We start from the raw sequence: 27,889 nt of genomic DNA, 5'->3' as shown, positions 1-27,889 counted from the left end.
GGGTCTGCACTTGGTCTAGTAGATAGATAGATATCTAACATTTTCCAATCAAAGTCGGCAATCTATAATATTGATTATGTTACTGTCAACACAGATGGTGCCTGATCTACCGAGATTTTTCTGATTTAACTTCAGATTCTGAACATCCATTTTCTCTCAATTTTCCATGGACGAATAACTGGGGAACATAATTCAAGCATATGTGGCTCAGTTAATATTTAGGATAATTGATATCTAATACAGCAATAATGTGTACTGTGCAAATGTATCTACACCACATGAGAATAAAGTGCTTTAATAGTTGATTAGTGGAGATATACTGTATGGAGCAAATATTGCAGAATTTGTATCCTTGCATTTAGTAATCAGGGCTTTGCTGCATTGGAATTTTTCTTATGTTAAAGCAAGTGAAAAACACACGATAATGTATCACAAGTACATTATGTCAGTCTTTGTCAAGAAAGAGAAGAAGTAATAATGACGTGAATGCACAGAATGTTTTACCCAAGGTAGGGGAAACTAAAACAAGAGGACAATGTTTAAGGTGAGAGAGGCAAGATTTAATGCGAACCTGAGGGGTAACTTTTTCTAGTTAGAGGGTGGTCTTCTTCTTGCGTATGGCGTGCACAGCCTAAAGTTGTGACAACTTGTTCTGTTTGATCTTCTGTTTGTGCACGCCAGGTTGATTGCATTCGTCGAAACAGGGTGGACCACGTGAAGGTTGCAATCTCCCACCACAGAGGGTGGTTGGTATATGTAACAAGCTGCCAGATGTGGTGGCTGAGACAGGTACTATAACAGCATTAAAAAGAGACTTGGGCAGATGCATGGATTAGAGATGTTCAGAGGGTATTGTGCCAGGCATGGGTAAATAACGCAAGCTTAAATAGAGCATCTTGTGTGGTAGGGATGAGTTGGGCCAACGGGCCTTTCCCATGCTGTTGAACTCTATGATGCTGTGAGGGAAAGTGATTTGCAGAAAGCCGGCTTAACTAAAACAAGTGATCGGTACATCCTTCGTTCCTGGGGAGCTGATGATGGAGATCACAGAAGCCCACAATTTTTTCATCCGCCCTAGATACAGTGGGGGGGGGGGGGGGAGAAAGAGTGGGAGAGGGGTGCCAGAGGACTGAAAAGTGGCAGGTGTTACCTGTTGTTCAAAAGGATGTGCCTGGCAACCGCAGATCAGTCAATCCTCAGATGTGGGAATGCATTAAGAAACATTAGCAAAACATTTGTTGATGAAAAATGTCTTAAACGTTGAGCAGATTATTTTTATGAAATACAAACAAGATAGGAGAATGGAATGAATAAAATGTCCTTTTCAAAGAATCACAATTACTAACCTCAATTACTTGAAAATTTCTGCTCCCTAACACTTTTCGCTTGTACTCGCTAGAATTTAGGAGATTGAGGGGGGATCTTATAGAAACTTACAAAATTCTTAAGGGGATGGACAGGCTAGATGCAGGAAGATCGTTCCCGATGTTGGGGAAGTCCAGAACAAGGGGTCACAGTTTAAGGATAAGGGGGAAGTCTTTTAGGACTGAGATGAGAAAAACATTTTTCACACAGAGAGTGGTGAATCTCTGGAATTCTCTGCCACAGAAGGTAGTTGAGGCCAGTTCATTGGCTATATTTAAGAGGGAGATAGATGTGGCCCTTGTGGCTAAAGGGATCAGGGAGTATGGAGAGAAGGCAGGTACAGGATACTGAGTTGGATGATCAGCCATGATCAAATTGAATGGCGGTGCAGGCTCAAAGGGCCGAATGGCCTACTCCTGCACCTATTTTCTATGTTTTCTATGTCTATGTTTCTACAATGTCCTTAATAATAGCATAAAAAGAGAGAACAGAGGAACTCGATGGGTCAGGCAGCAGCTGAGGGTGGTAATGAACAGTCAACATTTCCCGTCATGACCCTTCATCAGGACTGAATAAAGTAAAGGGGAAGTAACAAGTATAAAGAGATGGAGGGGAAAGGTGGCCAAGAGCTAACAAGCGATAGATGGATGCAGGTGTCAAGGGATTGATTTGCAGAGAACAGTCAGGTGGTGGAGAGAAGGGTGGACATAGTAATAGGAGTGTGGGAGGTGTTAAGTGGATAGCAAAAGGTGCAGAATTTTGAATTTTGAAGAACAGCATTGAATGATGGATGGTGGCAGATTGGGACAACGGATGAAAGGAGGTGGTGAGGGCAAGGGGGAAAATAAACTAACCAGGGTACTTTCTACAGTGCATCTGTAAAGGTTTGTTAGAGCACTTTTTAAGTTTATGAATGAATGAATAAAAACTTTATTGTCATTCAGATATACACCTAGACACAGTACACCTTGAACGAAATTTCGTTGCATTTGACTCTCCAATCAGGTAAATAGTAAAAGTAAAAGTGCTAGGTGCGTCCATAAAAATGCCTCATGTGCATGGTTCTGTAAAATAAATATATATAAAAAGTTTTTTTTTTAAAGTGTCGATATTTTAAAAGTTCTAGCCTCGGTTTTGTTGATTGTTCAGTAATCTTATGGCCTGGGGGATGAAGCTGTTGCAGAACCTGGTTGTCCCGCTCTTCATGCTGCGGTACCTCCTCCCAGAGTTAAGCAGTATAAACAGTCCGAATTGTGGGTGTGTGGGGGCTCTGGTAATGCCCTTAGCTCTAATCAGACAGCGCTTGTACCCCATGTCCATGATTGAAGGAAGAGAAGTCCCAATGATTTTTTCCGCTGTCCTCACCACTCTCTGAAGGCACTTCCAGTCCGCAGCTGTACAGCTGCCGCACCACGTAGAGATGCAGCTGGTCATGACCGACTCAATTGTGCTTCTGTAGAAGGTGGCGAGGATGGGAGGGTGGAGGTGTAAACTTCTCAACCTGCGGAGGAAGTACAACCGCTGCTGTGCCCGTTTTGCCAGAGATGTAATGTTTGTGGACCAGTTTAAGGTGTCCGTTATATGCACCCCCAGGAACTTGATCTTTTTCACCTGCTCCACTGCTGAGTTGTTGATGCAAAGTGGAGTGTGACTGGGCTGAATTTTCCTTCTGAAATCGACGACAATCTCCTTGGTTTTGTTCACATTTAGGAGAAGGTTGTTCCTGCTGCACCAGCTCACGAGCTGTTCCACCTCCTCTCTATATGCCTGGTCGTCGTTATTGCGGATGAGGCCCACTACTGTTGTGTCATCCGCGTATTTGATGATATGGTTAGTAGTGGACCTGGCGACACAGTCATGTGTCATCAATGTGAAGAGCAGCGGACTCAGGACACAGCCCTGAGGGGATCCAGTGCTCAGTGTGATGACCGAGGAGGTGTTCTTCCCCACCCGCACAGACTGGGGTCTTTCAGAAAGGAAATCCAGGATCCAGTTGCATAGTATGGTATTGAAACCTAGGGGTGCCAGTTTGCTCACCAGATGCTGGGGGATTATCGTGTTAAATGCTGAGCTGAAATCAACAAACAGCATCCGCAGCTTAGCTAAACAGCACGGAAACAGACCCTTCAGTCCACCGAGTCTGCACCGACCAACGATCCCCGCACATTAACACTATCCTACACACACTAGGGACAATTTACACTTATGCCAAGCCAATCAACCTACAAACCTGTCCGTGTTGATTGGGAGGAAACCAAAGATCTCAGACAAAACCCACACGGTCACGGGGTGAACGTACAAACTCCCTACAGACAGCACCTGTAGTCGGGATCGGGGTCACCAGCGTTGCAAGCACTGTAAAGCAGCAACTCTACCACCGCGCCACCATGGCGCACTTGGAGCTTTATTCTCTCTATACAGGTTAGTGATGATGCTGGCTGCCCTTAGTGAGGCAGCGACTCTTTGATGGTGGGTGGGGAGGGGGGTCAGAGCCGGTGATTGACTGGGCAGTGTTCACAACTTTTTTGCACTCTTTTTCTTGCAGTCTTTTTCGCTCCTGGGCGTTCAAGTTGCCGAACCAGGCCGTGATGCAACCGGTCAATATGCTCTCTACTGTACACCTGTACACCGATACCACTATTGCTGGACGAATAACAGGTAATGATAGTCTGAGTACAGGAGGGAGATTGAAAATCTGATTGAATGGTGCAGGAATAACAATTTTGCTCACAACATTAGCAAGACCTACCAGCTAATTATTGACTTCAGCGGGGAAAAACCCAAGGATGCACAAACCGCCTTCATCGACATATCGGCTGTGTGAGAGTGAACCATTTCAAATTCTTGCATATCTCTGAAGTTTTGTCCTGGGCCCAGCAGATCAAAGCAATCACAAAGAAAGCTCAACACATCAACTTCCTCAAATGATTGGGGAGATTTGTGATATTGACAAATACACTCTCGCACTTGTATAGCACAGAACATACTGTTTGGTTGCTTTACGGCTTGGTTCAACAATTCAAACGCCCAGGAATGAAGGGGACCACAATAGAGGTATACCCCACTATTGAAGGGATCTATAAGAGGTGCTGCTTCAAAAAGACAGCCAATATCAAAGATCCACATCTACTTGGCCACGCTCTCATTTTGCTGCGGCCAATGGGAAGGTTGTACAGTAGTGTGAAAACCGTGACAATCAGGTTCAAGAACAGCATCTTTCCAGCAGCCTTAGGCTTTTGAACACTGACAACACTAACAGACAATAGGTGCAGGTGCTTCCGCACCTTTTATGCATTGCGCCTATATTCTAGGCCAGGACAAGTCATCCAAGATGTTTAGGAAGGAACTGCAGATGCTGATTTAAATCGAAGATAGACACAAAATGCAGGAGTAAAGGGCCTGTCCCACTTACGTGTCCTTGACATGCAAATTACGCGACCTCGTGGTCGCGTTGAGCCGCAATGGTCCCGCGAAGGTCGGGCGCGATTACATGCGTACGCACAGCCGTATGGAGCGGGTGACGTCATTTGAAGATGGACACAAAGCTGGAGTAACTCAGCGGGACCAGCAGCATCTCTGGAGAGAAGCAATGGGTGACGTTTCATGTCGAGACTCTTCATCAGTCTGAAAAGAAGGGTCTTGACCCGAAACGTCACCCATTGCTTCTCTCCAGAGATGCTGCCGGTCCCGCTGAGTTATTCCTGCATTTTGTGTCTATCTTCAATTTTCTTGGCCCTGCTCTGGGAGTGGAAGTGGGGGCGGATCCGGACCGCAACGGCCATGAGCCCCAGGCCGAGTTTGGTGATCGTTTGCCTGCTTCTGCTGCTGTTGAAGGTGAGACGTTGCGTCACGCCAGGGTCTTGGGCCTGTCCCACTTTGGCCGTCAGTTCCGCGACAGGCCGTTGGCGCGCAAAGATTTTGTTCACTACAAAATTTCGGAGCCCCACGCGATGTCGCACACAACTACATACCCCGCCGCGCTTCTGAGTGGGACCGGCCCTGCGCGGCCACACGATGCCCGTGCGCCTCAACGCGACCACGAGATCGCGTAATTTGCGTGCCAAGGACACGTAAGTGGGACAGGCCCTTAACTCAGCGGGACAGGCAGCACCTCTGGAGAGAAGTAATGGGTAACGTTACGAATGGAGACCCTTCTTCAGTCAATGGTGGGATGGAGTCAAGGCTACTCTCCAATTCATCTCCACCCATTAATTACATGGACAAAGTCCAATGTCCACAATGTGTTACAATACTGGGAACTATATTTTGCACTCTGTATCTTCCCCTTTGTTCTATCTATTGTACTTGAGTTTGACAATTGTATTTATGTATACCATATCTGCTCTGTTTGGATAGCATGCAAAACAGAGCTTTTCACTGTACCTTGGTACACATGACAATAATAAACCTAAACATCCTTGCATATCTTCCCTGCACCCATGCCAGTTTAAATGGCATCTTTGCAGAGTAGAACGAGCAAAACTGAACACAATGACCTCAGCAGCATTTTGTACAAGGTAGACATGAGGAACTTCAGATTAGTTTTACAAAATTCTGAGGCTGTGACCTCTAGTCCTAGACTCTCCCACTAGTGGAAACATCCTCTGCACATCCACTCTCTCCAAGCCTTTCACTATGCTGTACGTTTCAATGAGGTCCCAATCTTCTTCTAAACTCCAGCGAGTACAGGCTCAGTGCTAGCAAACGCTCAGAATATGTTAACCTACTCATTCCTGGGATCATTCGTGTAAACCTCCTCCAGACCCTCTCCAGAGCCAGTGTAAATTGCTCGTTCTAAGCTTCCCCCCAGTCTAGTTTCAGTCAAAAACCACTGAACCAAGCACTTGCGCAACTAATTTTAATTTTGACAAAACACAATTACAGTTCCAAACTATTGTACATAACCACCGCGGGTTCGATTCTCGCATCTGCCTGATCAAGCCCTCCAGGCATCGCTCAGAGACACTCCAGAAGGTCAAGCAGTCCTAAGCGCTCTCCCAGAAGATCGACGCAGGACCTCGTGGCAGCGGACGTTTACAGGTTCCCGGACCTTGAGGGGCCGAACCATATGGGGGTGGTCTCTTTACAATCCAATTACAGATATCGATTAACCCCATACATAACAGACATTTCCCTAACCCAATAATACAGTGGCTAATACATTGTATTCAAACAGTGTTTCTCAGAGGAAGCGAACCTTGCAACATTTGCCCTGATATGCAAGAAAACCAGACAAGCCTCAATACATTCAATCAACATTCAGTAACATAAAGCTTTGCAACATTATTTACAATTATTTACAAGATTGGTTTTCATTCATCCAAACCATTCTATGCATTTTGCACCTAATTACCAGGGTCTGCAGTTTGTCCCAGTTCCATAGAGAGCACTTTCAAATTGACCAAATGGCCCAGCAGCCCTGAAGCCTTTACTCAATTTTGGAGTCCTAGCCTCTTCAATCTGGCCAGGATTAACATCAGCAAATCCTTCTTCAGAAGGTGCCCAAAATATTCCAAATGCGGTCTGACCAGCACCTTATAGAGACTCAGCATTACATCACTGTTTTTGTATAGAAGCTCTCTCAAAATAAATGCTTGCATTGCATTTGCTTTACTTGTTTTGACAAGTCGCCCTGTCTTCCCAGATCCTAGAAGGGGCATACCAAAATTGTTATGATCTGGAATTCTCTGGCTATAAAATTAGTAGAAACAGTCAACTAGAGCTTTGAAAAGGGAATGGAGTGGGAAATTATTTACAGGGGCTGTAGGAAAGAGATAGAAAAAGCAACATAAAGAATTGCGCTACAGCATGTCATTGGCAGATTTATGAACAAAATACTTCATTCCATGATAGAAAAAATCTACAATCATTGGCAGCTACTATAAAGTGCACAATATGATGAACGTGTGGCAAAAGATTAAAATTAAATACCTATTTGTTGTCTACTCATGTCTCCAGCAGAATATAAAGCTGTACCCCTAAAAGTATTCAATTCTGGATCAAAAGATGCTATTTTGTTTCCAGCATGTAATCTTTCCCAGGGTTCTGTAGTTGATGTCTTAATGTTTCCTTCCAAATGGGCATTGCAAAGATGATCTTCTGATTTTAAATACCTGTTAGGAGAGAATCATTACATCTTAAATTCACAATCCAAAATTTAAATAGAGGATAGAAAATGAAAAAAAACATAACAATTATATGAACAGCTTTACAATTTTATGGTATCCTTGAGCTATTTATTAGCAATATTTTCCAAATTATGTTACAGTCATAATGCAGAAAAACAAGCAGCCAAACTAGTTATCCTCTACAAAACCAATGAGAATAACAACAGTTCATTTGCTTTGGGTGATATTGGTCGAGTAATAATTAACTTCACTCCTCAACTCTAAATATCTGCACACTTGCTTCAAGCACACTTGCTTCAACTTGTCAACCGATGAACTCCATCCCTAAATATACAATGCTTAGTTATCTCAGGCTTGTAAAGACAAATTTTCAGTTTATTCAGCATCTCTAACTTACCATGTCCCAAGATGCTTCCCAGGAGATTTAGTAAATAAAATGTTATATCAAGCCACAAGTACACACTCAGACAGCAAGCCACAACAAATTAAGAGGTACCTTCAGGTAGAAGGTACAGGAGCCTGAAGACTGCAACGACCAGGTTCAGGAATAGCTACTTCCCCACAGCCATCAGGCATTAAACCTGGCTCGGACAAAACTCTGAACATTAATAACCTATTATCTGTTATTTGCACTTTATCAGTTTATTTATTCATGTGTTTTGTAGTCAATGCCTATTATGTTCTGTTGTGCTGAAGCAAAGCAAGAATTTCATTGTCCTATCAGGGACACATGACAATAAACTCACTTGATCTTGAACATTCTAAAAAACATCTTAAAAGAGATGCAGAAAGATTTAGAGATAATTTTTCTGAGCTTAGAATCTAAACAGCTAAAAGTACACCAATAGTCAAGTGATGATAATGTGGAATGCACTAAAGGCCAGAACACAAAGAATGCAGGAAATGAAAGGGCAGTCTGGATTATGTACTCAACTCTTTCCAGACGACACCTTGCATTAATTAATTAATCTGATCTAAAATGCGATGTTTCCGTCTCAGATAAAAAGCTGATTCAAATATCAAACATAGGAATCTTGAAAAATAGTAGGACTATATCATTGAGGCATTCAATTCTGTCCTGTCTTTCAATACCATCAGGGCTGTTCGTCAAAATGTAAAACTCTGTTCCAGCATTCTCATCATATCGCTTGATCCCTCTAGCCCTTAGAAAGATTTCAAACTCTTCCACGAATATGTTTAATGATTTCGCTTCATTTGCATATTGTGGTGAAATATTCTACAGGTATTAAATGGTTTACCCCTTATCACACGACTGTGATCCTGAGTCCTCAACTCCCCAACTATCGAGAACATCTTCCCTGTATCTCCTTTCTGCTCCTGTTAGAATATTAAAGTTTTCTATGAGATATCCCCACAATGTTACAGTAAATACAACCTAAATAAGCCAAATCTCCATTCTTATGTTAATGCTGAATCGGTCTAATGAATTTTCATTGAATTCTCTCCATCACAGGGACAACCTTCTTCAGATGTGATCAAAACAACAAACTACACTGCAGGTGCATTCTCATTAATATCTTGTTCAAATGCAACAGAAAATATCTCCTCCCTATCTTAAATCCCCTCACTATGAAGGTTTACATATAGTTTGCCTTCTTAACCACCTGTTTCACCTGCATGCTTTATTTCAACAACTCAGCTTGGATGCTGTAAAATCAGTATGGGTAGAACTGTGAAATAGCCAAGGGCAGAAAACACTTGTTGGAGTTGTATACAAACCAGCAAGCAGCAGTAGGGAGGTTACGGATAGCATCAAGCAGGAAATTAGGGATGCGTGCAGCAATGATACAGCAGTTATCATGCGTGACTTTAATTTACATTTAGATTGGGCCAACCAAATTGGTAGCAGCGCTGAGGAGGATTTCCTGGAATGTATACGGGATAGTTTTTTAAACCAATATATAGAAGAACCAACTAGAGGACAGGCCATCCTAGACTGGGTATTGTGTAATGACGAAGGATTAGTGAGCGATCTTGTTGTGCAGAGCCCCTTGGGCAATAATATGGTGGATTTCTGCATTAGGATGGAAAGTGACACAGTTAATTCAGAGACTAGGGTCCTGAACTTAAAGAAAGGAGACTTTGAAGGTATGAGACGGGAATTAGCTAGGATAGACGGGCAAATTATACTTAAAGGGTTGACGGTGGAGATGCAATGGCAAAGATTTAATGAGCACATGGATGAACTCCAAAAATTGTTCATCCCTGTCTGGCGAAAAAATAAAACGGGGAAGGCGGCTCAACCGTGGCTAACATGGGAAATCAAGTATGGTGTTAAATCCAAGGAAAAGGCATATACATTGGCCAGAGGAAGCAGCAAACCAGAGGAATGTGAGAAACTTAGAACTCAACAGAGGAGGACAAAGGGGTTAATGTAGAGGGGGGGGGGGGAAGAGCATGAAAGAAAGCTTGCGGGGAATATAAAAACTGACTCTAAAAGCTTCTTTAGATATGTAAAATGGAAAAGATTAGTGAAGACGAATGTAGGTCCCTTACAATCAGAGACAGGAGAATTTATAATGAGAAACAGAAGAAATGGCAGAACAGTTAAACGAGTACTTTGGTCTGTCTTCACTAAGGAAGACACAAACAATCTCCCAGAAATACTAGGGGATCGAAGAGCTAGTGGGAGGGAGGAACTGAAGGGAATCCACATTTCGGAAGGAAATGGTGTTCGGCAAACTGTTGGGACTGAAGGCAGATAAATCCCCAGGGCCTGATGGGCTGCATTCAATGAGGTGGCCCTAGAAATCGTGGATGCATTGGTGATCATTTTCCAAAGTTCTCTCGAATCTGGATCAGTTCCTGTGGACTGGCGGGTAGCCAATGAAACCTCACTTTTTAAGAAAGGGGGAGAGAGAAAATGGGGAATTATAGACCAGTTAGCCTTTCATCGGTAGTGGGGAAGATGCTCGAGTCGATTATTAAAAATGTAATAGCAGCGCATTCGGAAAGCAGTGACAAAATCAGCATGGATTTATGAAGGGGAAATCATGCTTGACTAATCTTCTGGAATTTTTTGAGGATATTTTGAGAGCCAGTGGATGTGGTGTATCTGGACTTTCAAAAAGCCTTTAACAATGTCCCTCACAAGAGATTAGTGTACAAAATTGGAGCACATGGTATTGGGGGTAGGGTATGGAGTACTGGTTGGCAGACAGGAAGCATAGAGTAGGAATTAACGGGTCCTTTTCAGAATGGCAGGCAGTGACTAGTGTGGTGCCGCAAGGCTCGGTGCTGTGACCCCAGTTATTTACATTACATATTAACAATTTAGACGAGGGAATTAAATGTGACATCTCCAAGTTTGTGGATGACACAAAGCTGGGTGGCAGTGCGAGCTGCGATGAGGATGTTGTGAGGCTGCAGGGTGATTTGGATAGGAGATGCATGGCAGATGCGGTATAATGTGGATAAATTAGGTTATCCACTTTGGTGGCAAGAACAGGAAGGCTGATTATTATCTGAATGGTGTTAGATTAGGAAAAGGGGAGATGCAACGAGACCTGGGTGTGCTTGTACATCAGTCATTGAAAGTAAGTTTGCAGGTACAGCAGGCAATGACGAAAGCTAAGTTGGCCTTCATTACAACTGCAGTTGTACAGGGCACTGATGAGTCCGCACCTGGAGTATTGTGTGCAATTTTGGTCTCCTAATTTGATTATTGCTATTGAGGGAGTGCAGCGTAGGTTCACCAGGTTAATTCCCGGGATGGCGGGACTGACATATGATGAAAGAATGGGTGGACTGGGCTGTATTCACTGGAATTTAGAAGGATGAGAGAGAATCTTATAGAAACATATAAAATTCCTAAAGGATTGGACAGGGTAGACGCAGGAAAAATCTTCCTGATGTGGGGGGAGTCCAGAACCAGGGTTCACAGTTTAAGAATAAGTGGGAGGCCATTTAGGACTGAGATGAGGAAAAACTTTTTCACCCAGAGTTGTGAATCTATGGTATTCTCTGCCACAGAAGGCAGTGTAGACATTCACTGGATGTTTTCAACAGAGAGTTAGATTTAGCTCTTATGGCTAAAGGAATCAAGGGATATGGGGAAAAAGCAGGAACGAGGTACTGATTTTAAATGATCAGCCATGATCATATTGAATGAAGGTGCTAGCTCAAAGGGCCGAATGACCTACTCCTGCACCTATTTTTCTATGTTTCTATGTTTCATGGGATGGCATAGTGGCACAGTGGTAGACTTACTACCTTACAGCACAAGAGACCTGTGTTCAATCCTGACTAAGGGTGCTGTCTGTACAGAGTTTGCACGTTTTATCCGTGACCGCGTGGGTTTTCTCCGGGTGCTCTGGTTTCCTCCCATGCTCCAAAGACACACAGGGTTGTAGGTTAAATGGCTTCGGTAAAATTGTAAGGTGTTCCTGGTGTGTAGGTTAGTGATAGTGTGCGGGGATTGCTGGTCGGCGTGAGCCACTGGATTCGGTGAGTCAAAGGGCCTGGATCCGTGCTGTCTCTCAAAAACTTGTGCACAAGGGTACCCAAATTTTCCTCCCCTTTTCCGAAACTATCTTCATGCAAATAAAAATAGACTTCCTAGCTGCTACCGAAATAGATTCCACATTATATATATCGGCCCACTCCCTCGATCAGTCCAAATCAACCAGGAGCCTCTCTGTATCTTTCACAAGGCTCATCCTAACTACCAACTTTGTGTCACCCACAATGATGGAAGTATTATATTTAACTCCCTTTTCTGAATCATTTTAGTTTAGTATAGTTTATTATTATTGTCACATGTACCAAAGTACAGTGAAAAGCTTTTTTGGTGCACGTTATCCATCAGCGCAAAGATTATATATGATCACAATCAAGCCGTACAGTGTAGAGACAGGATAAACGGTGTACCATTTAATTCAAGGTAAAGTCCTATTAAAGATAGTTTGAAGGTCTCCAATGAGGTAGATGGGAGGTCAGGACTGCGATCTTGTTGGTGAGAGGACTAATATTAGTTGCCTAATAACAGATGGAGGGAAATTGTCTCTGAATCTGGAGGTATGCATTTTCAAATTTTTGTATCTCTTGCCTGATGGGAGAGGGGAGGAGAGTGAGTGACCAGAGTGAGACTGGTACTTGATAATGTTAGTGAAATTACCAAGGCAGCGTGAAAATGGAGTCAACTGATGAGAGGTTTGTTTGCGAGATGGACTGGGCAATGTCCACAACTCTCTGCAATTTCTTGCGGTCTTGGATGGTGCTGTTGCCAGATCATGCTGTGATGCATCCTGATAAAAAGCTTTCTATAGCGCATCTGTAGAACTTGGTAAGGGTTGTTGGGAACATGCCGGACATCTTAAGCCTTTTAAGCAAGTAGAGGCATCGGTGTGCTTTCTTGGCCATTCCTTCGATGTGGCTGGTCCGGGACAAATTGCTGGTGATACATTCCTCAAAATCCGAAACTCTCAACCATCTCTACTTCGGCGCCATCAATGTATAATATGCACCATCTTGTTTCCTGAAGTCGATCACAATCTTCTTTGTCTCGCTGACATTGAGAATGAGATTGTTGTCTTGGCGCCAGGTTATGATATCTCAATCTCCTCCTAATTATATTAATATTTAATTGAGATCCAAAAACTGATCTCAGTTCAAAATGTTTATTTTAATTTTAAATAATATCTTAACTATTGGACTGCAGGGATTGTTTAGGAAGGCCACACTCAATGCATCAATTTCCTATAATACCAAAGGATGTCGGTGACCATATCCAAGGCACCTAATGCGGTTCAGATAAGTGTTTCCCCAGAACCTTTCCCTTATGATAATTGCTGTTTGATCACTTCAAGTCCTCCCTCTCCTTTGTAATAATAATTGAAAGTGTAGAAACAATGTGTTTCATGTCATCCACTGTGATGAAATAGTCAGATCAGACAGAAATAGGGCCTTTGGCCCACCTCATCCAAGCTGATCAAGAAGCCCCATCTAAACTAGTCCCATTTGCCCACGTTTGGCTCATATCCCTCAAAACCTTTCTAATCCATCTACCTGTCCAAGAGTCTTTTAAATACTATCATTAGTATTTGGCTCAAATATATCCTCTGGCATTCTCAAATTGAATATGAAATTCTGGCACATTATGATTATTTCTCTCCAGATGATCCTTTAGAATGAGATTAATTAATCCTGAATCACTACACATGATGATACTTAAAACGTCTGTAGCCTGGATGGTTCCATAATGTATTATCCTGAGAAACTGTCCTGAACACACTATACACTCTTCCTCTGGACTCCCCTTTACCAATCTAAGATGATTAAATTCACCTGTAATTTCTGCAGCACTTTCACACTGTGCCCCATTTATTTCGATTTATGCTCTGTCCTACAAACAAACCACTATGAAGTGGATCAAAAGATTACTCACACCAGGTACTTCTGCCTCTTACTATTCTTCAATTATTATTCAATCAAAATTGAATCTCTATTCTGACCTTCTGAGCAAAGATCGCTTCTCACAGCAGTGTTGATTTCATTGATTATCAACAGAGCTATCCTCAGCTGCAATATATTAGAATTAGCCCTCAAGTTAGGGAATAAAGCAACAGATCATGCAAGAACCCTTACGTAAATCAGTTTTTACGCGTCATAATCTCCTTAAAACTAGATAGAAACAAAGAACTGCAGATGCTGGTTAATATACAAAATGACATAAAGTGCTGGAGAGACTCAGTAGGTTAGGCAGCAAATCTGGAGAACATGGATAGTAGACGTTTTGGGTGAAGATCCTTCTTTGGCAATGAAGGGGGGAGCAGCAGAGTGGACAAAGCAACAGGAGGAGGAGGCAGCGACGTTTGAGGGGGCAGCGGACAAAGCGACGGCCAACAAGAAGAAGCGGCAGCTGTTGAGAAAGGAGGGAACCCTACATTAGCCTGAAGAAGGCGCTGTTGGCGAACGGCTATAATGTGAGCCACACAGCCGCGTCAACTGGACGGTGTGGCGGCTGGTGCAGAAGAGCTTGCTGGTGAACCTTGTGCAAGCTGCGGGCGACTCAGTCGGGAGTTGCTCTCCACCATGGCCATCATTCTCGCTCACCTTCCAGGTGTCACACTATGGCCAAAAGTAGAAGAGCAGCGATCCCGGAAAAAAACTCTTTTATATCCGTGAAGTGTACAGAAAGCACGCGCCATCCTCCCATTGCAATAACACAGGTCATTCAGGAAACGGGACCACCAGTTGTGAATTGTTTACATAAATACAAGTTTATGTAAATCATCTATTACATAAGTCAGGGAGTGCCTAGATAATTTCAAACATTCTAGTAAAACAATGAACAAAAATAATTAAAGAAATGCTGAATTTTGCAGAACTAACATTATAGATTTTTGTTAGAATTACGCAAAATATTATGCAGCTTACGTCTTGCAATATAATTGCACTCCACAAGGTGTTACTATTCAACTCACCAGAAGCAGTGCTTTACAGGAAAAAATGTGGATGAATATCAAAGTATTGCATTTTCATTAAACAAACTACCATAAAAAATATAAATTCACCATTCTACAACATGACAATAATTTGTGATAAAGACTGAATGTTCTAATTACTCATCAGGCTTAAAGCAGAGCATATCATATTTTAAAGATGATTAACTCAAAAAAGACATTAAGGAGGAGATTAATCAATATTCATGAAAATTTTAATTTGTGAAAATAAGTGTTATAGCATAGCAGCAAAATTGTGAATATTTTATAAATCTATATTTTCTGTTTTAAAAATAATACAAACGTTACCAACCAAGCACAGTCAATGGAGCATCATACACCCATATGGTAAATTTGACCTTTTAAATTTGTTAAACACCATTTTTAAAGTTGTCACGAAAACATAAAAAATGATTATTGCATCAGTTGTGGTAAATTACAAGCATTACTTCACTCCTGAAAAAGAGTTCCATAATCTACTAATGCTATTATCCCTTGTGAATTACTAGTCTTTTCATGAAATGTCTCCTTAATCTCCCCGGAAGTGAATGCATTTCTATCATTATAATACTGGAATAAAGACTGTAACATCACATGACTTGTTAGTTTATTAGTGCACATTTATCTACTGAAGGACTCATTTTCTTTTACAACTAAATTAACCAAATTCACTCATACAGCAAGAATAAATCTTAGCAGAATAAACCAGTTCTCATATCAGATTTACAAAGTTGAATTTAAAAGTACCATAGTTAATTATTGTGGAGTCTGGATTGGTTTTAAAGCACAGATAATTTATTAAAAGTTATTATGTGGTTACAATAGCATTATTCTAAATATCTTTTACTCCTGCAAGATGTCATATTAACCATATGTGAATTTCTACAGTGGGACTCATTGGGATCTCCAACTGTGTTACATATATTTAAATATAGTGAACCCAATAAATTTAAAAAATATGTTTTCTTGAGAAAGGTGTGACAACTTTCCGTCTGATGGAAAAGGTATATAATATAATGGATTATTAGTATCTAGTAAAAATGTAATATTTTTTAAACAATGTGCATACAGCTTTTAATAAACTATTCTGTATTTTCCACAGAAATGATATTGAGGATGCACGAGATCCCAACATTCTACATGTATACATCAGGATTTTGCCCACTGCATGACACTATTGGACTCTACAAGATCTAAGCTACATGATCCAGCCAAGCTCTCACAATTGCTCAGCATTCACCTGGAAAAACATACGCAATCAATTCATGCCAGTTAGACCTGACAGGGGAATAACGACTCTATTCACTTTAATGGAGAGGAGCATCTGTTAGTGAACGTTCAAGACAATGTACTTGTGTTCATTTAGACAGTTTTTTAAAAGTTTATAACGACCAAAATTAAGACATTTTATAACCTTTCAGATTCATATTTCTAAATCAGAGGGAGTGAGATTGGAGTGGGTAAGAAGAGTAGGAAGGTCAAGACTTTGGATGACATGCAGGAAGTGGAAATAAAATGGCCCAGAATGGGTAGAAGGCTGGCAGTGGGAGTCCATGAGGAGCGGGAATGTTAGAGACAGGGTAGTCATTTGGAGGCGAGGACTCTTTGCCAGTGAAAAAAGTCAGAAGTTGGAGGCGACAGAAAAAGCCTTCAATGTCATGACGGGCTTAGAACTCATTGAGATATAGGCATTGGGGTACAAACGTAAGGCCTCTGCTGTGGATTGAATGTTCGACATTGGGGAGCAGGAGGTCAGGGGAGCATGTTGAAAACCCGACATAGGTTAGTTAGGGCATGATTAGCATTGGGGGAGTGGCAGCAGCACCCTGGAAGGACTGCTGGGTTTGTGGCAGTATTGTTTACATGTGTCACGTGACCAGCCAAGCAATACATACACTGAGCAAGATCAGCAGTTCGCTGCGTATGCTTCAACAAGAACAGTACAACACAGGAATAGGCACTTAGGCCTACATCTCCATGCCAGACATGATGCCATGTCAAAGTATTCCCCTCTGCATCAGTCTGGTTAACTTCCTCTGCACCTTTTCCAAAGCCTCCACATTCTTCCTGCAATGGGGCAACCACAATACTTCCAAATGAGGACTAACAAAATCCTATAAGGTTTAAAATGACTTCCTGGATCTTGTACCCATTGCCCTGACCTATGAAGGCAACCCCAACAGTCCTTTCAGATGAGACAGAGGTTTACCTCGTCATCACCAGTTCCATCCTCCTGGTCTCTGGTCTTTTGGGGCAAGCAGGGGCCGGTTCGACCGCCCCCCAAGTCCCCCGAGTAGGGGCAGGCTCAGCGGCTTCCTCCTTTCAGGCCGCGGCGGGCTAGAAGCCTCCACCCCACCATCCCCCTCCTCTCCTCCTCGCCCCACCACCACTTCCATCTACCCACTCTACCCCGAGTCACAGTACGCTTGGCAATGTACAGGGTGCTGTTGCCCAGGCCCTGTCTGTCAACCTCTCTTCCAGCTTTCTTTGCCCCTCTCCACCACAATCAGTTTGAAGAAAGGTCCCAACCCAAAACGTCACCTATCCATATAAGTGATTCCAGCACTTTGTGTCTGTTTTTTGTGTAAACTAACATCTGGAGTTGTTTGTATCTCAAGCATATTATATGCCTTCTTTATCACTGTATCTACTTGTTTTGCTCATTTCAGGGAACAATGATCCCATGATCCCTCTGACCATCAAGTCGGTTAAGGACCTTACAGTTAACTGAGCAAGTTATTAATTCCTGTCAACATGCATTGGGATTCTGTGCAGTCACCCCATTATTGATCTTGCTCCTACGTCATTTCTCCTGCTTGTTTTGTATGAGCTACTAGTTAGGTTGCTAGGAGATGTGCTTGGTAATTCTGGAGAAGACGGGAAAATTGGTGGTATTACTGACAGCAAGAATGGTAGAATTAGGCTACAGAACAATTAAATGGCAGACTTATGGGCCTGCTCCACTTAGGCGATTTTTTGGGCGACTACCGCAAAATTTTCAACATGTTGAAAAATTATCGACGACAATTTTTGCTGTCGTAGGTTGTCGCCAGGTGTCGTAGGTGAATTCCATTCCTAGTCCCTGGCAGTCGACTAAAGAGTCGCCTAAGTGGGACAGGCTCATTAGGCTGCACAATCCTTCGACAATTCTAAAGATGAATGAAAATGACAGCAGAACTAGCTAGATAAGGTGATGAGGGCAGCATATAGGATACGTCTTTATTAGCTGGGGCATTGCAGATGAGAGAGGGAGATAATAGCACAACTTTATAAAACATTGGTTAAACAACAAGAGTGCAGTCTAATCACACCACCACAGGAAGGACATAATTGCACTGGAAAGGGTGCAGAGGAGACCCACAGGATCTTTCCTGGAAAGGAGGATTACAATTATGAAGAATGCATGATAAGCTTGACTTGCTTTCCTCAAACCTGAAGAGGCCAGGGGCTGGGGAGCATCTCATTAAAGTATCCAAAATTATGAGCCATTGTTTGGATAAAAAGTAGAAAACATTTCCCCATAGCAGAGACATCTATAACCAGAGGCGTTGGTTTATGGTAAGGGGTTGGAGATTTACAGAAGACTTGGAGCAATAATTTTCTTCCACCAAAAGGGTGATTGAAATCAGCAAAGTATGATGGGGTGACAAAGACAGAAATTTGCACCTAGCCAAAACTTGAGTCACCAAAGTATAAAAAGCTATGGATCATGTGGTTAATATAGATGGATAATTGATGGTCAGCTTGGCACAATGGGCCAAGGACCTATGATTCTGCAACCTTAGTGCACTAATCTATAGTCGTTGGTTTGGGTTGTGTGACAGAGTCACGCAATCAAACTAACAAACATAGAAATCAACATAGTATAGTATCGTCATATGGCTTTTTCCCAAAGCAACTGTCATGGTTATTATCTACTTTTATCACAACTATACTGTGGTTAACTGCTCATTCAACATTTCCAATAAGTAAGTGTTCACCGTAACACTTACTTTCCTATCCTCTTTCCTATCTAATTTTTTTCACAACAATAAACCTATCCAGTCATTAACTTCAAATATACCACTGTCACTTTGACATTCAAAAATGCATAGCTATAGCAAATGCTAAGGCAATTTGAATGTGTTTTCTAATAAAACCGACGACTATCTTCACTATGGTGTTCATAGATATTTTGTGTAAAATCTCATAATAAAATTTGCATTAGTTTCCTTATTTGCACCAAATACTTTTCCTTCAGGTCTGTCACATATCCATAACTTACGCAGGTAAGAAAACCCTTTAAGAATTAATTGCCAGTCTATCTTGGCCAATTCACGTCTCATACCCTCAAAGTCACCTTTCTTTAAGTTCAGGACCCTTGTTTCTGAATTAACAATGTCACTCTCCATCCTAATGAAGAACTCAACCATATTATGGTCACTCTTGCCCAAGGGGCCACGCACAACAAGACTGCTACCTAACCCTTCCTCATTACTCAATACCCAATCTAGAATAGCCTGCTCTCTTGTTGGTTCCTCTACATGTTGGTTTAGAAAACTATCCCGCATACATTCCAAGAAATCTTCTTCCTCAGCACCCCTGCCAATTTGATTCACCCAATCTATATGTAGATTGAAGTCACCCATTATAACTGTTTTACCTTTGCATTTCTAATTTCCTGTTTGATGCCATCCCCAACTCCACTACTACTGTTAGGTGGCCTGTACACAACTCCCACTAGCGTTTTCTGCCCCTTAGTGTTTCGCAGCTCTACCCATATCGATTCCACACCCTCCAAGCTAATGTCCTTCCTTTCCATTGCGTTAATCTGCTCTCTAACCAGCAACGCTACCCCACCTCCTTTTTCTTCCTGTCTATCCCTCCTGAATATTGAATATCCCTGGATGTTCAGCTCCCAGCCTTGGTCACCCTGGAGCCATGACTCCGTGATCCCAACTATATCATATTCATTAATAACTATCTGCACATTCAACTCATCCACCTTATTACGAATGCTCCTTGCATTGATGGCAAATAAATATTTTTCACTATTCCAAAGTGACTGTCTTTTAAAATGACATATTAAAACAATAGACAATTCCACATGTAGCGTTTGATGTTCCTCGGCATAAATATCACCATCAATATGTCCTGGACCAGCTGAAACTACGACCAAGAACGCGCCTATTTCATCAAAAAAGTAAGGAAAGAGTAAGGATGTTCAACATGTTTCCAACGACTCTTACAAACTTCCACAGATTCACTGTTGAAAGAATCCCATTGGGACGCATCAAAGCTTGGCAACGCAATATTTGCCCTTGACCTGCATCTGCAGAATTGACTTGATCTGCAGAAAGTTGTGGATATAACCTATTCCATCAAACAGCCTCCTGCCGTTCCCCTATCGAATCCACATACACTTCACACTGGAAAACAGCCAACAGTCATAAATCACTTTTCAACCCAATCGTTCCCTCTTCGCCCAGTCCCTTCAAGTGAAAAATGCAAAAGCTCGAACGTACATACGACCAGAATGAGGAAAAGCTTCTTCCCTAATGTTATCTGACCACTGAATGCTCCTCCCAAAAGCTAAGGTATAGTCCTAATCCTCCAACCTACCTAATTACAGACCTTGCACTTTTCTTTAATTTGCATTTTGTAACCATATAATGCTATAACACTATATTCGGAAATATGTTATCCTGCCTAATCCTTCGGAATCTTACACGCAACTTGGCTGAAATCAGACTATTAATCCAGATCATATTTTTTCTATCAGCATGTTGAAACTATATTATAAGTTACCTCCTTTAGTCTTGTATCCAATCACTGCTCTTTGATTTCACCTTTGGGCGGCATAGTGACGCAGCTGCCTTACAGCACCGGAGACCCGGGTTCGATCCTGACTACGGGTCATTTCATAAATGATAGGAGTAGAATAGGCCATTCGGCCTATCAGGTCTACTCCGCCATTCAATCATCTCTCTGATCCATCTCTCCCTCCTAACCACATTCTCCTGCCTTCTCCCCATAACTGACACCTGTACTAATCCACTGATTTGGCATCCACACCCTTCTGTGGCAAAGAATTCCACAGATTCACCACCCTCTAACTAAAGCCATTTCTCCTCATCTCCTTCCTGAAAGAACGTCCTTTAATGCTGAGGCTATGACCTCTAGTCCTAGACTCTCCCATTGGTGGAAACATTCACACCACATCAAATCCATCCAAGCCTTTCACTATTCGATATGTTTCAATGAGGTCCCTCCTCATTCTTCTAAACTCCAGTGAGTATAGGCCCAGCCGACAAACGCTAATCATAGGTTAACCTACTCATTCCTGGGACCAGGAATCCTATGGTTCCTCTCCAGAGCCAGCACATCCTTCCTCAGATATGGTGCCCAAAATTGCTCACAATATTCTAATTGTGGCCTTACCAGCACTTTATAGGGCCTCAGCATTACATCCCTGTTTTTGTAAACAAGCCCTCGTGAAATAAATGCTAGCATTGAGATTGCTTTCTTTAGTACCAATTTGACTTGCAGAATAACTTTTTGGGAATCCTGCACCAGCACTCCCTGGTCCCTTTGCACCTCCGATTTCTGGATTCTCTCCCCATTTAAAAAATAGTCTAGCCTTTATTCTTACTACCAAAATCCTGCCTGTACGGAGTTTGTATGTTCTCCCTGTGAACTGCTTGGGTTTTCTCCGAGATCTTCGGTTTCCTCGCACACTCCAAAGACGTACAGTTTTGTTGGTTCATTGCCTTGGTATAAATGTAAATTGTCCCTAGTGCCTGTGGGATAATGCAAGTGTGCGGGGATCGCTGGTCGGCGCGGACTCGGTGGGCTGAAAGGCCTGTTTCCGTGCTGTATCTCTAAACTAAACTAAAACTAAGCTCATCAACTCCAATATGTTAAGTTGGTGATATGCATAATGGCCCTTGGCCTTTCACTTTGAATTTCTCAAATGTAAAAAAAACATCAGTATAATTACTTAAGCTTTCAATCTTTAATGGAGTTACATAGTCAGGCAAAGGGGAAAAATATTATTTTGCCTTCAGAGTACCATTTCAGAGTACATACTTAAAGACAAAATAACTTCTTATCCCATTCACTCTTCCACACCAGGGAAATAAAATTGCATTAGGTGTTACATAGAATGTATAAACAAATTAAGATAAATCACCTTCAACTTCAATCACCAAAAGCTGAAGACTTGATGTGATGTTCAAATGAGGCATCTTGACATGAATTATTCAAATATACATTCAGCTTAATAGAAAATGCTAAAAGGATTATTCTATATACATGCTGGTAAAATTGGATATTTTTAAAAAAAATGTAAATTATTAAATTTTAATGTAGACCAATACAAAGAATCTCTAGAATAGAATTATTTAATATTGATTATCACTTAAAATAGGTTTAAACTGCTCACTTTCTAAAAATGTAGCAGAAAATTGTTGTCATAGATCTTGCAGAATTAAATTATTTAAAGCCACACTCAGTTTAATTTGAATATTTCTTTAGGGAAAAGTGGTTAAACACCTTTAATGCATTCTAATTATTTCAAATTTGCATGTTAATTAAGGTTGATCATTAAACAACAAAAGGAAAGGTGGTCTCTCTAGAATTTTACCTCTCATCAAAATTTGTCTAGCTTAACTTTGGCAGACCTAAATTATTCTACATCACTAGACAACAATTTAACTGAAATTAAGAGACTTAAGCAGATTCTTAACATTGGGTACAAAAAAAATGATTGTTAAATGTCACCGTAGGGATCTATAATAGATGCACCATTAGCAGAGTTCTAATAGTGGTAAACCTAATTAAAACTTATAATTTACTCAGCGTATCATTGGTTTCTGGATATTTAAAGACTTGAAAGGCATCTTCGAGCTGAAGTACTGGATCAAGGAAGGAGATTCCAAAGGCATGGACATTATGATATCAAACTTAAAGAATCCAAAATGCCTTTTGATTCCTGAATATATTTCTACTTGTCTGAAACAAACACAACATTTATTGTGTCACTCAAGTCAACATTCCAAACCTATTCTCCTAAAACATTAACTTAACTGCTTTCTTCACAGATGCTGCCTAACTAGATGAGTGTTTCCAATTATGTTTAATATGGAAGTCGCTGATTACAACTGACACTACAGCTCACAGCCCTAGACCAGTTGCTACAATAGCAACTCATCTGCAGCCAAAACCACTCATTGCTCTGATGCATTCCTCTGCTGGATATCAAGCAATTAATATTCTCAGGGAAGAGATAGATTCAAAAGAGTTCATTTTTCCCCCATTGCTTGCAGTGTTCCCATATATCTAGGTCACCCAACTTTAATTTTAAGAATATACATTTTGATCAAGATTTCCCTGCGAGAAAATTCTCCAAAGTCTAAAATTATTCCACTGTTTTTAATGCCCGAATCATTTGGTACACTTCAAGAGTTCAGAGTCTTTCCTTTGAACATCACTTGTTCAAACAGGCAAATTTCAAGAAAGATCTTAAGAGTGAATTTTAGGTAGGAAATTGTACAGAATGGACTGAGGTGGATAAAGACCTAATAGCCAATGCCGTCATAAAGAGGTGGACAGAGATGAAAAATGCCCGAAGTCATGACAATAGGAGTTTTCATGCTGCCCTCCTACTCCTCCCCTGCACCCTCCACAAACTTATGGCTCTGTGAGCAAAGCAGAAAAGTAAATTATGAAATGGCGTAGTTTATAGCATGCTAATTACAAAACAAATAAAGGGCAGACAGATGGTAATTTTGTGAAATTGTAACCCCTGTGTCTATGGACAGTCACCATCAATGGCACAGAAGATTAAATGAAAATGATATTAAATATCTGCAAAGCAATGTCCATCACATCCATATATTTGGCATAAACTATGCAATGAGTAGAAAAAAAGTTGAACTACATTTTCTAACCTCTCAGTGGATCCAGCCAAATTTGGTAAAGAAATCCTTGCTTTGGTTGTTGGAACCTCACCATATGTCATGTCTTCTGTTTCCGATAGATGATGCTTGGACCTATGAAAACATATTGAACATTTCTTCAGCATGTTGATAATGTCACCCGTTTTCTTTCTGATCCCAAATCACAAATAGAACCTCAAAAATACTTACAGCAAACTAGGAAAGAGATTGAAAACCTTGTAACCTGATTCCAAGACAACAGCCTCTCCCTCAAACGAAGACAAAAATGTTGGAGAAACTCAGCGGGTGAGGCAGCATCTATGGAGAGAAGGAATAGGCGACGTTTTCGGGTCGAGACCCTTCTTCAGACTGATGTTGGGGGGGTGGGGGCGGGAAAAAGAAAAGAAGAGGTGGAGACAGTAGGCTTGTGGGAGAGCTGGCAAGGGAAGGGGAAGGAGGAAGAAAGCAAGGACTACCTGAAATCCTTGTTCCAGGCGTATCGTGGCCCTATCCCCGAACTCTACCTCTGCTACATTGACGAATGCATTGGTGCTACCTCCTGCACCCATGCAGAACTCACTGGCTTCATCCATTTCACCACTAACTTCCATCCGGCACTCAAAATCACTTGGACCATTTCCGACATCTCCCTACCGTTTCTAGACCTCACCATCTCCATCGCAGGTAACAGACTACTGACCGACATCTGCGACAAACCCCACTGATTCCCATGGCTATCTGAACTACACTTCTTCCCACCCTGCATCCTGTAAGGGCTCTATCACCTACTCCCAATTCCTCCATCTATGCCGCATCTGCACCCAGAATGAGGTGTTCCTGTCCAGGGCATCACAGATGTCCTCATTCTTTACGGAATGGGGGTTCCCCTCTTATAGATGAGGCTCTCACCAGGATTTCCTCTATATCCCGCAGCTCCGCTCTCACTCCCCATCCCCCTACATGTAACAAGGACAGAGTCTCCCTTGTCCTCACCTTCCACCCTACCAGCCATCGCATGCAACATATAATCCTCCAACATTTTCGCCACCTCCAACAGGATCCCACCACTGTCCACATCTTCCCATCTCCTTCCCTTTCTGCTTTCCGCAGAGACCATTCCCTCCGTAACTCCCTGGTCAATTTGTCCCTTCCCACCCAAACCACCCCCTCCCCTGGTACTTTCCCTTGCAACCGCAGGAAATGCTACACTTGTCGCTTTACCTCCCCCCTTGACTCCATTCAAGGACCCAAGCAGTCTTTCCAGGTGCGGCAGAGGTTCACCTGCACCTCCTCCAACCCCATCTACTGCATCCGCTGTTCCAGGTGTCAACTTCTCTTCATCGGTGAGACCAAGTGCAAGCTTGGTGATCGCTTCGCCCAACACCTCCGCTCAGTTCGCAATAGCCAACCTGATCTCCTGGTGGCTCAGCACTTCAACTCCCCCTCCTATTCCGAATCCGACCTTTCTGTCCTGGGCCTCCGCCATTGCCAGAGCGAGGCCTAGCGCAAATTGGAGGAACAGCACCTCATATTTTGCTTGGGTAGTTTACATCCCAGCGGTATGAACATTGACTTCTCCAATTTCCGGTAGTCCTTGCTTTCTCCATCCTTCCCCTCCCTTTCCCAGCTCTCCCACAAGCCTAATGTTTCTGGGTTTCTCCAGCATTTTTGTCTATCTTCGATTTTTCCAGCATCTGCAGTTCTTTCTTAAACCTCTCCCTCAATATCAGCAAGTCAAAGGAGATTGTGATTGACCTCAGAAAGCAAAGCAGTACATACACTGGTGGCACCGAAGTAGAGATGGCTGAAAGCTTCAAGTTCTTAGGAATAAATATCACCAGCAATTTGACCTGAACCAGCCTCAAAGCTACAGGCAAGAAAGCACACCAACTTCCTTAGAAGGCACTACTTCCTTAGAAGACTTAGGAATTTGGCCTGTCCAAACAACCCTCATTAACTTCTACAGATGAACCGTAGAAAGCATTTTATCAGGGTGGATCACAGTAAGTTTTGGAAACAGCTCCATTCAAGACCGCAAGAAATTGTAGAGTTGTGGACATAGCCCAGACCATCACAGAAACCAACCACCTTTCCTACAAGCTGCCTCGGCAAGGCTGCTAGCATAATGAAGGACTTGTCACAACTCCCTCTTCTCCCGTCTCCCATCAGGCAAGAGGTACAGAAGTTTGAAAATGCATTCATCCAGATTCAGGGACAGTTTCTTCCCAGCTGTAATCAAGCAACTGAACGATCCTCTCACCAGTTAGACTGAGGACCTGATCCGCTATCTGCCTCAATGGAGACCTTTGAACTATCTTTAATCGGACTTTATCTTACACTAGACTAAGTGGGACCCGTTGGGTCCCAGCTTCACAGGGGAGGGCTGGTCCCCCAACGCAATATTCCACCTCTCCACCAATTCCAATATTGGTGGCCAGTGGTGGGGGGAGGGGGCTTTCTGGAGCGCTAGTATGGGTCTTGTGGGCTGAAGGGACTGGTTTCCAGAGGGTTAGTATGGACATTGTGGGCCAAATGGATTCTTGGGGTGGCAGCTCAATCCCTCAAGCCTGATGTGCTGGCAGCTCACTCACGGCTGGTGGGCTGGCAGTTGACTGGCAACCATTTGCAGTGCCTTTTTGCTTCAACCCCAAACCCCCAAACAACCCTTTGCAGTGCCTTTTTACTTCAAACCAAACCCCCCAAACAACCATTTGCATGCAGTGCCTTTTTACTTCAAACCAACCATATTTTCATTTTCAAATCACATTAAGGGCACTCACAGTTGAGTAGACATGTGTTCAGTGTTATTCAGAGCTCAGAGAGATGTGACCCTCTCGCTTCCTCCATCTTGCAGAGACTGAGTGAGGCACACCACTTCTGGGTTTTATAGTCCCTCTCCCCTCCCACCAGCAGGGGCAGCAGAGAGAATGGCAATTTTTTTTAAAGCATTAATATCTCTCTAATTTTTCATCGATGGGAAAAATCCTCCGGTCCATTCCAATCCGGCGGAGGGGGGCACTGAGCGAGGTGGCCAAAAATGACGGCCATAAGTGGCGGCATTCTCAGAAATCACATCGCAGTGAGTCAAAAGCAGTCAAGATCAGACTTTTAGTAATATAGATGAAACATTGTACCCGTTATCATTTATCAGTACACTGTGGACGGCTTGATTGCAATCAGGTGTAGTCTTTTCTTTGACTGGATAGCATGCAAAAAAATAATCAATTAAACAAAACTCACCTCATGCCTCAGAACATGAACTGGTACGTAATTAGAAAAAAAATAATCGTTATGATTTGTTTACTTTAAAATAGTTTTTAAAAAGTTTAGCTCTTTCAATTAGGTCATTCAGAATATCCACATCTAGTTGCCTCAGCTGCAAGGGGGTCTCAAATTATCAGACCCCAGCAGGGATAACCAATAAACCATTGGTCATGGTTTATTAAGGGAAACAAAAAATAGCTATATAAACAGCACTCTGTGTCTTTAAAAAAAACTTATGTTTGGACCAATAATATGTTTGCTCCTTCTTTACTGCTGCAACCCCAAGTCATCTTATCCTATGGACCAAAGTAGATAATTTTAGCGGCTACAATCACTATTTGTACTCCATTTCAATTCTTCTTATTTTTTTTAATGTAAAAATGAGCCACTGGTACCTTTGTCAGATTGCTAATTATTATCCATTGTAGTTTGTGAGAAGACTATCAATATGACGAACTATTTGATCATTAGGTATTTCAGACACTTTGGTTGCGTCATAGTGCAGAGGGCACTACAAAATGCAGGTTCACTATTCCCACATTTAACAAAATAAGATTTTTTAAATAAAATGCAGGACAGAACCCACAAAATGGTGCATTAAAATACAACTCTAGATACAACTCTAGGCCAATATTGTGAATAGAATCATAAAAAAAATAGGTGCAGGAGTAGGCCATTTGGCTCTTTGATCATGATCATTGATCATGGATCATGATCATGGCTGATCATCTAAAATCAGTACCCCATTCCT

At 42.1% G+C, this 27,889-nt stretch overlaps 1 protein-coding gene across 3 annotated transcripts in view; it reads right to left on the bottom strand.

Annotated features, from left to right (window-relative positions):
- The window catches only part of kiaa1328 (KIAA1328 ortholog), a 137,355-nt gene that overhangs the window by 49,582 nt on the left and 59,884 nt on the right, over nt 1–27,889 (bottom strand). For all 3 annotated transcript variants that reach the window (XM_033032200.1, XM_033032182.1, XM_033032191.1), the window contains 2 exons: nt 23,887–23,988; nt 7,297–7,478 (listed from right to left, as the gene is read on the bottom strand). In XM_033032200.1, the coding sequence (XP_032888091.1) occupies nt 7,297–7,478; nt 23,887–23,988 (284 nt within the window). The remainder of the gene's footprint in view (nt 1–7,296; nt 7,479–23,886; nt 23,989–27,889) is intronic.

The sequence above is a fragment of the Amblyraja radiata genome, chromosome 1 (genome assembly GCF_010909765.2).
Source record: "Amblyraja radiata isolate CabotCenter1 chromosome 1, sAmbRad1.1.pri, whole genome shotgun sequence".
NCBI classification, from domain to species: domain Eukaryota; kingdom Metazoa; phylum Chordata; class Chondrichthyes; order Rajiformes; family Rajidae; genus Amblyraja; species Amblyraja radiata.
This window is presented reverse-complemented; position numbering and strand designations above follow the sequence as displayed.